Genomic DNA, 15,345 nt, shown 5'->3' on the forward strand with positions numbered 1-15,345 from the left:
GATTAAGGAGCCATGTGCAAATAATTCAAGACAAAATAGATTTGGAGTCCAGAGTATAGAGATCCTACCTGAACAAGTATTAGAATATGCTTTGAATACCAGCTTTGATTTAGTTGGAGACTAGGTCTCTGTTAGCATCTTGTTTCAGTCACTTACTAGTTGAGAAAATTTTTTTTTTGTTTTTTTTTTTTTTGAGACGGAGTCTCGCTGTGTCGCCCAGGCTGGAGTGCAGTGGCGAGATCTCGGCTCACTGCAAGCTCCGCCTCCCGGGTTCACGCCATTCTCCTGCCTCAGCCTCTCCGAGTAGCTGGGACTACAGGCGCCCGCCACCACGCCCGGCTAATTTTTTTGTATTTTTAGTAGAGACGGGGTTTCACCGTGGTCTCAATCTCCTGACCTCATGATCCGCCCGCCTCGGCCTCCCAAAGTGCTGGGATTACAAGCGTGAGCCACCGCGCCCGGCCCCAAATTTGCCCGGCCGAGAAAATATTTTAACTTGTCTGTGCCTCTCTAGTTTCCTCTCTGTCAGAAAAGAACATAGTCTCAGAGTTAAGAGTAGTGTATGAAAATCATGTATACGACACCTTGTTCCACACTTACCATGGTAGCTGTTCACCTATAAAATGAACAATAAAAGACGCCAAAGCATTTATTTTTAAAACTCTCAAGGACATGGAGAGAGTATATGAAATATCTATACTGAAGGGCAGACAATATTGAAAGGATTAACAATGAGGACACGTCAGGTCTGTCACCTGAGATCTCAAAAATATTTACAGGCCGGGCATAGTGGCTCACGCCTGTACTCCCAGCACTTTGGCAGGATGAGGTAGGCAGATCACTTAAGGTCAGGAGTTGGAGACCCGCCTGGCCAACAAGGTGAAACCCTGTTTCTGTTAAAAATGTAAAAATTAGCCAGGCATGGTGGCGGGTGCCTGTAATCCAAGTTACTGGGGAGGCTAAGGCAGGAGAATTCACTTGAACCTGGGAGATGGAGGTTGCAGTGAGCTGAGATTGTACCACTGCACTCCAACCAGGGTGACAGAGCGAGATTCTGTCTCAAAAAAAAGAAAAAGTACAGTAATGGAACTATGGGTACAATTAAAGAAAAATAATTGCTCAACTGAGCTGGCATTCACACTTATCTCCAAACAGCCTTTTAAGAAGTAGTACCTTATAAATGTATGCAATTATGATTTGTCAATTAAAACTAATATTTAAGAAAGTAAATAAATGGGAAAAAAAGAATTGAGTCTAACAGAGGCATTGTATTGCATTGCAAACCTCAGAAAAAGTGAGCAATGAATAAAAACTACCTTTAATAGGAAAAGAATTCCAAGCTGTGGTAAAGAATGACAAGTGAGAAAGTGAAATCTTTTTTTCTGTTAAAGGAAAGGTATAATTTTAGTTGGTGAGGGAGAGTGATTTGACCATTTCAGTGCTTTTTATAAGGTAATTAGTGCAATTAGGTTAAGTTCCAGTGGGCTAGGTAACACTGTTTTGAACATAATTTAAAGGGATCATTCCATAAAATGATTCTTCAGGAATAATAAAGTCATGGCTCCTGCTGTCCTAGACCTTAATGATTTTGTTGGGGGGAAAACAGAGTACTAAAGGGAAAACAGTGAGTAACGTGATAAAGAAGAAATGAGATATAGTCCATATAGAACATTTGTACTTGTAAATATAAACAGGGGAAGCACCTATAAAAATAGAAGCCTTGGGATTAGGAAAAAGGAAGAATAAGATGTTATTAAAGACAAGCTGCAAACCTAAAGACTTGAACAAAAACTAACAAGCTAGGTTAAGCTGTGTGGGGAAAATAAAGAGCAGCCATCATCAGCTAAAGGGTAAGTGAGAGAAGATAGGTCATTCATTCTATAACAAAAGGCGTAGTAACTAAGGAAACTCTAATGAGGCTGAATTATGTGCCCTACCATAGCAACGTACATGTACACAGGATAAAGTTTTACATGTAAGGAATGGAAACTAGTTGAAATAGAAGAACTTGATGACCCACTTTCAGAATGTATTCATTCCTTCAAAAGAACATAAAGTGAGTTGGCGTTGGGTTGAGGTTGGCAGTGGAGGGTGGGGGGACAGTGAACAAAAGCAAGGGTGAGGTAGGACAAGCACACACACAAAGACTTTAAAATTTCATCTTAAAAGAATTTTATTCTTACAGAAAAATTTCAAGAATAGTATGAAGAACCAGATGCAACAATTGTTAACCTTTGGTTGCACTTGCTTTATCATATTCTCCCTCCCTCTCCAACATACACACATGCACATGTGCACACATGCTATTTGAGAGTGAGTTGCAGACATGATGCTCCTTTACATTTAAATACTTCATTGTGTATTTCTCAAGATCAAGGGTATTTATTTACATAACCACAGTGCAATTGTCAAAATAAGCACATTTAATAAATGCGATCATATTGTGCAAACTACACGGAACTTATTCACATTTTGCCAGTTAACTCAATATTGTCCTTTATGGCAGTTTTTTCTTTCCAATCCAGGATCCAATCTCAGATCATGCATGGCATTTAGCCTTCATGTCACTTTAGTCTCCTTTCCTCTGGACCAGCTCCTTAGACTTTTTTTCCTCTTTCATGACATAGACATTTTAGGAGATGGAATGTTGCTCCATTTGACTTTGTCTGCTGTTTACTTATGACTAGATTCAGGTTATGCACTTTTGTCATGTGGTGCTAGGCCTGTCTCAGCGTCTCCCATCAGGACGTGTGTGATTTCTCTGCCTGACACTAACATTTTCATGCCACTGATGAGGCAGAATTAACAAATGTGAGTCAAATGGGAAGAGGTGATAACAAGCCTCTTCTCAGCCTGTCCATTTGTTGAACAGATACCGAGGACTTGCCCATGCCAATTTGCAATAATATCTGCAAAGCCAATTCCAAAATTGGGAAGCTGTGCATGTTCCATGATATCTCTGATCAGTATGCTCCTACTTTCTGCAAAGGCAAACCCTTTCATTTTCAAACCTCTGAATTCCCCATTTCTGCCTTCACATTCAGCAATGTTATCTAACATTGCTTCCCACTTTAATAGAGAAAACAGGAACCATTAGAAAGGAATTTCATCTGTTTCTCTTGATTCACGTACTTGTCACTGTGCCTCTCCTCCCTTTTTCCCTCCTATTTTATCTTTGCCTCCTACATTCTCAAGAACCTTACACTGTTTTTTTGCCCCTCTTTTTTACACATCTACATACTTTTCCACTATACTGGATTCTTCCCATCATTATTTCTTCCAACAAATTTGAGTGTCTACCATGTGTCAAAGTGCTGAAGATAATGAATGAGAGAGAAACATGGTCCCTGCCTTCATGGAGCTTTCAAATATGTTCATACTTCACATTGAGGAAAACAACAAAAACACTCTAGTTTGGCTTCTATTATAAGTGGATCTTGCTAGAGTCATCAATGGTATCCATGTTGAAAATCTAGTGACCATTTTAAAATCCCATCTTATAAAACATTGACACTGTCAGGTACTCTCTACTTATTGAAATACTTCCCAGCTAATCACGAGGAGTGTGTGACTTTTGGGGGAACAAACTAAGCTGACAGTCAGAGCTGAAATACCCAGTCCAAAACCAGATGGCTAGTAAGTAGCAGAGCCAGTATCTGAATTGAGTTTATATGAGTCTAGAGCCTAGGATTTCTACAGCATCTCACTTTGATTGAACAAGTGGGAATCGTATTCATGGAAGTAGGAAGTGGAGGAGGAAACATAGGTTTGGCGATGGGGAAAGAGATACAGTTCAGTTACGTCATACACACACTTAACGTACCTGAATTTTACCTATACGGTACACGTTTGCAAAAGAAAAATAAGTGATTTAAATAGTGCGGACTATTTCATAAATCTCTCAAGACTTGGTACTGTTTGTAGAAGTTATTCTTATATTCATTTTATTTTACTTGTAAATGCTTATCCAAGGAGACATGTACCTGTAGTTATGTTCCTCATTTTAAGATCTGCTCAATTTTTTTTTCTAGCACTAAGGTGAGTTCTAATATCTTTGTTTAAAAAGTTTTTTTTTTTTTTTTTTTTTTGAGACAGAGTCTGGCTCTGTCGCCCAGGCTGGAGTGCAGTGGCACGATCTCAGCTCACTGCAAGCTCCACCTCCCAGGTTCGCGCCATTCTCCTGCCTCAGCCTCCCGAGTAGCTGGGACTACAGGCACCTGCCACCACGCCTGGCTAATTTTTTGCATTTTTAGTAGAGACGGGGTTTCACCATGTTAGCCAGGATGGTCTCGATCTCCTGACCTCGTGATCCGCCCGCCTCGGCCTCCCAAAGTGCTGGGATTACAGGCGTGAGCCACCGCGCCCGGCCCCAAAAAGTTTTTTTAAAGTAGGATAGGCCAGGTGTAGTGGCTCCTGCCTGTAATTGCAGCACTTTGGGAGACTGAGGTGGGAGGATTGCTTCAGCCTGGGAGTTCAAGTCCATCCTGGGCAAGATGGCGAGCCTCTGTCTCTTAAATTTTGTTTTTAATTAGCCAGGTGTGGTGATGCATGCATGTATTTCCAGCTACTCCGGAGGCTAAGGCTAAGAACATTTCCAGTGGCCTCCACATGTAATTTTGGAAAGATAGGCTGGATTCAGAGCAGGTCTGCTACTTCACAGGAACATTTTCGCCACGTAGCTCCTAAAAGGAAATGAGAAGGCCTATTTCTGAAATGTTTCCACGTCCCCTTGGGGGGAAAGCAGTTTCAGTTCATTCCTCCACTGACATTAAAAGAGAATGTCTATTTCAGGCAAGAATAATAAAATGGGTTTTTAATACTACATATGGTTATTTCATCATATTTCTTAGGAATGGTGCTGTGTAATATCACTGTGCACAAAATTACAGATTCTTCAAGAAAACTGTTTCTTAAATACCTGTGTAATTGCCCACAAAGAGGCCCAGTGCATGTGACATTTAGTCTAACTTACAGCTTAACCAGCCCTCTGCCTTACTTGCCATACAGAAAAGCTGAATCCACTGGTTTCCAGGTCAGTTTATGTGGTCCAGTCCCTAACCTGCTTTCTTCCTGAGAGACCCAACCAGAGGAAACTCTGACCAAAAGAGCATCTCTCATGTACCAGGCCTGAGTTCAACAGAAAACAGATAAGGGACCTCCAACTTTTTATTCCTGGGTCTGAAGTCACATCCTGAAGAGTTTGGTTACACCAGTAATGAAACATACATGGTTTCCTATTGCTTTCCTTTCTTTATTTCCGGTGAGGATAATGTCACCAGAAAGTTCCACCTCCCTCTCTCAGTAACAGGGAGAAGTGAAACAGGCAATCGGATCTCAAGCAGGGTCTTGGCTTGAGCCTTGGGGCGGTTTACAGAGTTTCTCTCTTGACCACGGAGATCTTTACCAATTTGCTGGGTAGGTCCATGGCTGCCTGGTTCCCCCAGGACTGCTTTGCCATGACAGCTACCTGAATGACTCTGAGGAACTGCTCTTTGGTGATTTCAGGAGGTTCTTTCCCTTTAAGGGTTCTTCAGACAAAATGTCTGAAGCGCTCTCGATATGAGTTTTGGTAGCGGCCAGCCTGGGTCTGGGAGCAGAGGGATAGGACATACCCTGCCTGGTCATGCCCAAGGAATTCTGATTATTCATCTGCAACACACCTTGGGAATCATGAACGTCCCGTCTGTGGTCACAGCTGTCTGTCCGGTGCTGGCTGATATCCAAGCTAACAGCCGCCCCATTGGGAAACTTCATGCTGATCACAGTGGCATCTGCATCCTTTAAGGAGGCCATATCTGGTCAGAAGGCATGTCCGAGAGAAAGCACAGTGTCCAGAGTGGCTTTTCACAGCAACATGCACGCCATGTCCACATTGTGTACCCAGTCTTGTAGAGAACCCCACCTGCCCGCCCACCCTCCCTTCCTCCCTCTGTCCCTCCCTCCCTCCCTCCCTCTGTCCCTCCCTCCCTCCCTTCCTTGCCCAGGCTGGAGTGCAATGGCGCCATCTCAGGTCACTGCAACCGCCGTCTCCTGGGCTCAAGCGATTCTCCTGTCTCAGCCTCCCAAGTAGCTGGGATTACAGGCGTGCGCCACCACGCCCAGCTAATTTTTTTTTCCATTTTGAGTAGAGAGGGGGGGTTTCACCACATTGGCTAGGCTGGTCTCAAACTCATGACCTCAGGTGATCTGCCCGCCTTGGCCTCCCAAAGTGCTGGGATTACAGGCGTGAGCCACCGCGCCTGGCCGGCCCTTTCTTTAGGAAACCAGGAGAAGCCCCTGCTCACAGCGCCATCTGGTGGATCCTTGTGTAAGAACTGGATTAAAGCTCTTAAAAAGCAGAGTAAAGGCGTTCCCAATCTCTCGGCTTCCTCAAAGCAGGACTGGGCAGTCGCGTATTCAAACCAGGCAGCCTCTTGCAAAGCACCCCATCCCTGTTCTCGAATTGCCCTAGTGTTGGTCAAATAATTGGCTCTGAAGGTTCACTCCACTTTATATAGCTGATCGTCAAAAACATATAGCAAGCAGCAGCTGTTCTTATCCATTATATCCCAAAGATGGCCAGGCTAATGCTCCGATGTCATTAAAGCATCTCATACCTCTGTTGGAGGCTTCTGAAGTAAGTCTTTGGCTGTTCTGAGGGCACCAATGGGCTTTTCACTTAGAGAGCAGGAAAGGCTGAGAGGTGGCCAGCAGAGGTAGATAGCGTTGTGTTTGGATGGGAAGCAGAATGCCTGAGAGAATTTCTGAGTAGATGCCGAGGTCGGCAAGGGTGAGTGGTGCAGGGTCCGAGGCTGCTGAGATGAGAATGAGTGTCCATAGGATGACAGCTCCTCGTAGGCAGCGGTGGCTGGAGTGGGTCCCTCGGAGCTCAAGTGGTCTCCCAAGGGGTAGACAATGCTCAGACGGGGTACATCCATTAGGACGGGGTGCCAGAATGATCCCACCCGGAGAAGCTTCGCCGGCGAGAAGAATACGCCTTCCCACGGGGGAAGATGGGAGTACGAGGGTCTCCCCCGGGGGGGTGACCGAGGCCAGTCTGAGCCTCTGGGGGCCCAAGGTCGGGGACTCTTGGTAGCCAGTGGACGGGCAGGGTCGGCTCGCTTTGGCAGGCGCCAGGGTGGAGGTACTGAGCTTACGTGAGACATACTCTCAGTAGCATTGTTTTAAGACAACCAAGTTGAACTGTCAGACGACAACTTAGATCTATGGTTCTGGATTTCTGGGACTAGAGTTTGTTGGGCAGGAGTTGGGAGTGGCTGGTGTAGATTTGAAGCCACAAAACTAGATGAAATCCCCCAAAGAGTAAGGGTAGATAGATAAAAGGACTGAACTACTGAGCCTGGGCCACACCAATATTTGGAGTGGGAAGATGAGAAGGATCCGGCAACGGAGACAGGAAGTTAAAGACAAGTAGGAAGAGTGGGAACGTGAGGCAAAGTGAAGACAGTGTTTCAAGAAGGCAGTGATCAGCTGAGATCAGGTAAATTGAAGACCAAGAATAAATCATTGGTGAGCTTGACAAAAAGCAGTTTGGGTTGTAGATAAAATTGAATGGAAGTAATGCTTATGAAGTACCTTTGATGTGTCTTAAAAATTTTGCAATTTAAAAATTACAAAACCCTATGAGAGAATGGATGATGTTTATTCTCATTTAACTGATAAGGAAATAGGCTTAACAGAACCAATAATTTTACCAAGGTCATATAGCAGTACAGAGACCATTTTTACAATGCTATGTACTTTTAGCAATATTTTCAGCCAATTTCCTTTGTACTCATTGCGGGGTACTGTTTGGTCTCAGTCTTTACTTGGGAGGACATTGGGGAGAAGTCAAAATCCAGATCAAAAAGGTATACACACAAAGAATGTTGAAGAACAGATTGCCAAACTAAGTGAATGTAAGCCATTGGGCAAAACTGTAATCTGCAGTGTTTCATTGTGACACCTGATCTTTTGTATCCTTTATAAACAATGGTCTGAAGACTAAATTTAGCCTCTGTTTAGTTTTTGGCTTTTTTTTTTTTGAGACGGAGTTTTGCTCTCGTTGCCCAGGCTGGAGTGCAATGGCATGATCTCGGCTCACTGCAACCTCTGCCTCCCAGGTTCAAGCGATTCTCCAGCCTCAGCCTCCCAAGTAGCTGGGATTACAGGCATGCACCATCACACCCAGCTAATTTTGAATTTTTAGTAGAGAAGGGGTTTCTCCATGTTGGTCAGGCTGGTTCCAAACTCCCGACCTAAGGTGATCCGCCTGCCTCGGCCTCCCAAAGTGCTAGGATTACAGGCATGAGCCACCACGCCCAGCCGTTTTTGGCATTTAATATTTTAATCCTTTCTAATGTTGTTATTTGGTGCCTGTTTATTATCTCTTTTCAAAAGTTCAGTAACCATATCAAGCAGAATTAAGAAAAAAATCAAGTAACCATATAGGAGGGGTTTCTACTCTCTGGAATGTTGAATTTATATCACTTCCATACAATGGCTTCCTCTGTAATTGTTCCACACTTCTATTCTTTAGTAGCAAGCCTAATAAATATGTTCACTTTCCTAGAAGCTGTCCATCAAAAGGCTTTTTCTAGGAAATACTTTCTCTCCTTCCAAACCCTTTCTTTGACTCTCCATGGAGGAAATTATCAAGTTTTGGGGTAACTGAAATTTTTAATTTCTCTTTCTATACCATATTCCATAGCAGAGCTACTCTTGGGCTAGGCAGGTTAGAGTTATTAATAAGTTTTATTATTTAATGGCAGACTTTCGATAGTATTACCCTAAGCTAGCAAAACATTTTTACTTTGACATTGTCCTTAGGATATATTCCTGTTTTGCCTGTACAGTATGAATCCTAGGAAGATTATATATCGCTGTTATCTTTAAATCTTTAAGTCTGTGAGACACAGCTTATTGACCGAAGATTTTTAAATTTTCATTTGTTTTCAGATGTTCGCACACAAGCCATGTACCAGATGATGGATCAAGGCTTTGTAGGACTTATTTTTTCCTGTTTCATAGAAGATAAGAACACAAAGGTATTGTGTGTGTGTGTGTGTGTGTGTGTGTGTGGTCTGTGTGTGTGTGTATACACAGAGTAGAGAAAAATCTCTTTGCAATTTTAATAGGATGGCCAGGAAAGGTTTCAATGAAAAGGGTCATTGAGTCAGGACCTGAAGAAGGTGAGGGAACAAATCTTGTGGATTTCTTGGGGAAAGAACGTTCCAGGCAGAGGAAATAGGCAGTGCAAAGACCCTAAGGTGAGTGTGGCATGTTCAGGAAACATCAAGGAAGTTGGTGTGGCTGCAGCAGAGTGAGGAAGACCATGACCATACATCCCAGTTTGCCTCTGTCAGTCCCAGTTTTACCCTATTATCCTAGTGTCCTTCCCTCTTGGAAGTGTCCCAGTTTGAATGATAACTCATTTAGTTGTCCTAAGCAGGGTCCAGATCTTGTAAGGCCTTGGATTTGACTCTGACTTGGGAAGTCACTGGAGGATGACTTTATGTTTTAATGGGATCTCTCTGGCTTCTGTGTAGACCGAACAGTGGGCAGAGGGTGGGGGTGGAATCCGTGGCATCAGTGAAACCTGTTAGGAAGATATTGCTGTAATCTAGACAAGAGATGATGGAGGTTTGCTCATGGTGGTAAGAGTGAAGATAATGAGAAGTGGTTGGATGCTGAATATAGTTTGATGGCTACTAATAGTAACAGCTACCATTTATCACCTACTGTATGGCATGTACTTATTAGGTGCTTTACGTAAATATGCTGTAACCCTGACAAACCCCAGAAGGAGTATTATTCCCATTTTATGAATGAACAAACTGAAGGTCGGAGAGGTTAAACAGTTTGATCAGTGGCCAGTCTTGCCATTCTTTATTTGAATTCTGTTTGAATTTTATGTTCATGTCAAGAGGTTATAATATGTGTCGGTTCAAACAAAAAGAAAATTACTACTTAACATTGTAGGTATGAATTCTGCTAAGAATACCAATAGTGTCTTATTTAGTGCATTAGTTATATTCTCAGAATCTGTGTTAATAATGAATATTTTTCATAAAATCAGTTTTCCAGAAACACTAAAGTTCAGTACCTTGAACTTTATACATCATTTGAAATGCTTTCAACCTTGTCATCATGCATTTATTTATTTATTGTCATCTTAAGTAGTTGTTGAATAAGTTTGTCAGCTTTCAGGATGGCAGTTTGAATGTTCAGGTTCTTAGGTTCCTGGTTCTTGTGTTTGTTAACAATTCCCTGCTGTTACATGAGCAGATGTTTGGTTGTGACCATCTTATGTTGACTGAGCATATGATCCTTTTTATAGAAATTAATTTATGGCATATTCCATCTTTGGAATCTCTTTTAACCTTCTGCTTCTAGAGGGACCTTTGGGGTCTTTCTCAATATTAATCTTTCTTTGTGTGATATTTCTTTCTTTCTTTTTTCCTTTGATAGACTGGCCGGGTACTCTACACTTGCTTCCAATCCATACAGGCCCAAAAGAGTTCAGAGTAAGTATGAGAGGGACTTATGTGTGTATTGGAGGGCTAATCTCCAATTCAGGGAATTTATTGTTTTGTTTCATTTTATTCCTTTCACTGGTAAGACACTAAGAACTCTGCCTTTTTGTTTATACTCATTTACAGCTCTATGATGAGTTAGAATCTCTTTAGCAGCTTGGATATTGGGGACCTAGGAAGCTAGGGTCATATGAGCAGCCTCTTCACTGTCATTACATCACCACAGTCCTGCCTGACGTTTCCTTTTGTAAACTTATCGTAACTATTTTTCCTGTCTCTGGTAAATCATAAATCAAAGACTGAACATGCAGAGTACTAGATTTGTATAGATTCTTGTCTTTGCTGTGTCATAAACTTGATTTAAATGTTTGCATAGATCCATTTCCTTATTGAAATCCAGTTCAATCTAAATTAGCAAATCTTTTTTTTTTTTTTTTTTGAGACAGAGTCTCACTCTGTCACCCAGGCTGGGGTGCAGTGGTGTGATCTCGGCTCAGTGTAACCTCCACCTCCCGGGTTCATGCATTTCTCCTGCCTCAGCCTCCTGAGTAGCTGGGACTACAGGCATGTACCACCACGTGTGGCTAATTTTTGTATTTTTAATAGAGACGGGGTTTCACCATGTTGGCCAGGATGGTCTCGAACTCCTGACCTCAGGTGATCCGTCTGCCTCGGCCTCCCAAAATACTGGGATTACAGGTGTCAGCCACTGCACCCGGCCATAGCAAATCTTAATTGAGTACCTACTATATGCCATGTTCATTCATTGTCTAATTGGGAGATAGAAGCAAATACTGTATTACCTTTTTTCTTATAATATTTATCAATTTATTATTGTAGCATTGTTTGAAATGTCAAAGAATTGGGAAAAAACAGATACTCATCAGTACAGAACTGATTAAATAAATTATAATACATTCATATAATGGAATAAAATGCAGCCGTTAAAAAAAAAGCGAGGAAGCTTGGTAGTAATACACAAATATCTCCAAGATATTTTGTTAAATGGAAAATGCAGGGTAGAAGAACAGTATGCTATGATTTGTGTAAAGATGTGGAAGAGAAATAGATAAATACCTAGTCAATAAATATTAATTTTTAAAATTTTCACCACACTAATACATGCATATGCATAAAAATATTGAATGGTACAGAAGGGCTTATAATAAATAGTTTCACTCCTCAGATGGAACCACTTCTTTCTCCTAATTTTCCTTTTAGTTCTGTTACTTTGATATCTCTAAATAATATACTTATGATGTTCTTTCTTGATTTACCAATTTTGGATATTTTCTATTCTTATTTATTATTGTGTTACATTGCTCTCACAAATGAGGATTTAGCTCACTTATACTACCCCATCTCCATTCTCCTCAATGTAGTTATGTTACTATTTTTTGTTCTTCTGTTGGTTACTTTTCTAATCTTAAAGTTTGCTTATTTATTCTATTAACAATTGATAGTAGACAATATTTTTTGGCTCCCTGCTGTTACTTGTAGTTTTACCCTAAGCATTTATATTTTCACAGTTGTCTATGGTTGATTCTGAGAGTAGAAAATAAAGTGTTTATATTGTTATTATTATGTAAAGATTATTCTCTGTACAACCAAGCAGTGTAGTGTACTATGATTCCACTTCCTTTCTTATATAGCTTTTTGTTTTTTACATGGGGTTTTGAGTGGCTTTTTCCCCTTATTTTTCTGCCTTTATCATCTCCCAGAGCTCTACATCCTCAGAAGTAATATTAAAATATTTGGAATCCTTGCTTTTCCTATAATTGCTCCCTTGAAACCCACTATCCTCTTACCCTGATCTGGTATCTTCTCTAGGCCTACTGCACAGCTGACATCCTGGGACTTTCCTTCATTATTCTCCTGGGTTGGATCCATTGTGATCTGGATTTTATGTTATCTTTCTTGGTTCACTGTGTCATTTTGCTGGAAAAGACTCTCTAGTAACTTCCTAAGAATGGTGTGTATTTGAGCTAAACTTTCTGAGTTCTGCTTGTCTGAAATGTTTTTATTCTTAATTAATAACCTTACTAGATAAAGAATTCGAAGTGGAAATTTTCCCCCTCATAACTTTGAAGGCATTGTTTTTAAACATCCAATGTTACTGATGATAAGCCTTTGTAGGGCATTTTTTCCCCTCTCTCTCTGACAGCTTTTAGGTATCTCTCTTTATTCTTGATGTGAAATTTTCTGTGATTTTCTAACTATGATATAGTTAGAATGTGGATATTTTATTCAAACTGCTGTGCACGTCAATCAGAAAGTGCTTGTCTTTCAGCAATCCACAACCTACCTAGTTCCTGGAGAGAGGAAATCTTATTTGTAACTCAGTCCAATTCCATAATTTAAACAGTTTCTTCTAGTTTATATTGGTCTTTGGGGAATGACTTCTCATTCCTTCGGTTACTTCCGTTACTCCCCATATTCACTCTAAGATGGCATCAGAAGTATTGGGAAGATGACTTAAATAAATCTACACTGTAAGGAAAGGAGGCTTGCTGGTCTCATGCTGGTTATAGTAGTCAGTGTAGGAGTCCTTGTTCTCATGGCCAGTGTTCTCCTTAATTTATCCAATGTAATCCTGTCTCATGGACTTGAAGTCCTAGCAGAAGGAGATGCATCACCAGCTTCCTCTCTCATAGCTCTCTCCTTCCTTTTCCCCCTAAGTTAATAGGACAGAGATATCATATCCTTTTCTCTATTCTTTGATAATTCCTCCCCGTTTTTTTCCCTTTCTCTTTCTAGAACTCTTATCAGTCACAAGTTAAAGGTCCTAAATTGACCTAATGACTCTTTCTTTTTACTCATATTTTCTGTCTCTTTTATTTTGTTCTAGTTTCGGATGTTTAAAATTTTATCTTCCAACTCTTTTATTTTGGCAATTTTACATTTTTAATTTTCAAGAGTTTTTTCTACATTTGGTGGTTACTCCCATTTCACAGCATCCTTTTTTATTTTATTGATATGATAGTGAAATCTTAGATTGCCTTCTGTTTTTTACAGTTATCTGTTTCCTCTGATAATTTTTTTTGTTTAATTTTTAAAATCTTTCTTGTCTATCCCTTTTTAAGAATAAAGCAACAAAAAGTGAAGTGGTAGCTCATTTTTTGTGGCCTTGGCTTGTCAATATGAGGCTTCACTTTACGGTGAATAGGTTGGGAGCCAGCTCTTTTGTTCAGGTATCACTCTGTGCTAGACCTGAGATATCTTGCTCTGGGACACCAGTCTTAGCAATTGCTGTCATACTTCCTCCCAGACAGTTTATCATTATTATTATTATCACTATTAACGATTAATTAGAAGAATTCTTGATGCTGCTGTTACTTCCTCAAATGATAATGATTATTATTATTATTATTTTGATAAAAGAATGAAAGCTTGGTTATTAAACATTTGGTGTATACACAGGCCAAATCATGGAGGAACACAAGAGAGTAGCTAGAGTCTCGTTTCTGGTAGGAGGAACAAGAGGGGTCCAAGAAATCACATAAAGGGAGGAACATGATAAAGCAACTTCATAAATTTCTGGGCTAATACTTGAGCAATGCATGCATGGATCTGATCCTAATTAGCATAATTTAGAACAGAATTAACCAATAGACCACCGCATAGATCCTATACTGACCACTAGGTGGTGCACATGCAGGTATGATCCTAAGAACGCTACAAAGGCTCTGAAAAATTAGAACCGCTGCCTACAGAAGGCTGTGGAAAATTGAACCTGAACCTAACTAGGTGGATTGTGTGCTAAAACAAAAGTAACAACATTCTCCATAGAATATAAACAAGACCCAGTGTGTCAACATAATATTCCAAATACTGGGAATCCAATTCAGAATTACTTGGTATGTGAAGAACTGAGAAAATTTCAACTTGCATAGAAAAGGACATTAACAGTTGCCAACACTGAGCTGACACCCATGTAGGAATTGTGTGATAAAGACTTTAAAGCAAATACAGATTGAGTATCCTTTATATGAAATACTTTCAGATTTTAGATTTTTTAAGATTTTAGAATATTTGCATTATACTTACTGGTTGAGCATCCCTAATCTGAAAATATGAATTCCACAGTGCTCCAATGGTCATTTTCTTTGAGTGTAATGTTGATTCTTATAGAATAAGAATATAAAGAATGAGAGTATTTTATATAGCTGTATAGTGTGTTTTAAGCTAAGTGTTATCAGATTCAAAATATTAAAAAGTTTATAAAGTAAAAGAGTTACAGTAAGCTAAGGTTAATTATTGAAGAAAGAAAAAATTTTGTTTTTATTTTTATTTATTTATTTTTTGAGATGGAGTTTTGCTCTTGTCACCCAGACTGGAGTGCAATGGCAGGATCTAGGCTCACTGCAACCTCCGCCTCCCGGATTCAAGCAATTCTCCTGCCTTAGCCTCCCAAGTAGCTGGGATTACAGGCGTGCGCTGCCACGCCTGGCTAATTTTTGTATTTTTAGTAGAGATGGAATTTCACCATGTTGGCCAGGATGGTCTTGAACTCCTGACCTAAGGTGATCCACCCACCTTGGCCTCCCAAAGCGCTGGGATTATAGGCATGAGCCACCGTGCCCAGCCAAGAAAGAAACAATTTTAAATATAGTGTATCCTAAGTGTTCAGTGTTATAAAGTCTCCAGTAGTGTACAGTAATATCTTAGGCTTTAACATTCCCTCACCACTCACTCAATTACTCACCCAGAGCAACTTTCGGTCCTGCAAACTCCATTCACGGTAAGTGCCCTATACAGGTGTACTTTTTTTTGGTCTTTTATTCTGTATTTCTACTGTACCTTTTCTGTGTTTAGATACACAAATAGTTGT

The 15,345-nt window shown here is 40.5% G+C and overlaps 1 protein-coding gene across 3 annotated transcripts in view; it reads left to right on the plus strand.

Annotated features, from left to right (window-relative positions):
- The window catches only part of BRCC3 (BRCA1/BRCA2-containing complex subunit 3), a 52,894-nt gene that overhangs the window by 9,798 nt on the left and 27,751 nt on the right, over positions 1-15,345 (plus strand). For all 3 annotated transcript variants that reach the window (XM_003279335.4, XM_012499045.2, XM_030806813.1), the window contains exons 6-7: positions 8,938-9,026; positions 10,450-10,505. In XM_003279335.4, the coding sequence (XP_003279383.2) occupies positions 8,938-9,026; positions 10,450-10,505 (145 nt within the window). The remainder of the gene's footprint in view (positions 1-8,937; positions 9,027-10,449; positions 10,506-15,345) is intronic.

This window comes from Nomascus leucogenys, chromosome X (genome assembly GCF_006542625.1).
Source record: "Nomascus leucogenys isolate Asia chromosome X, Asia_NLE_v1, whole genome shotgun sequence".
NCBI classification, from domain to species: Eukaryota; Metazoa; Chordata; class Mammalia; order Primates; family Hylobatidae; genus Nomascus; species Nomascus leucogenys.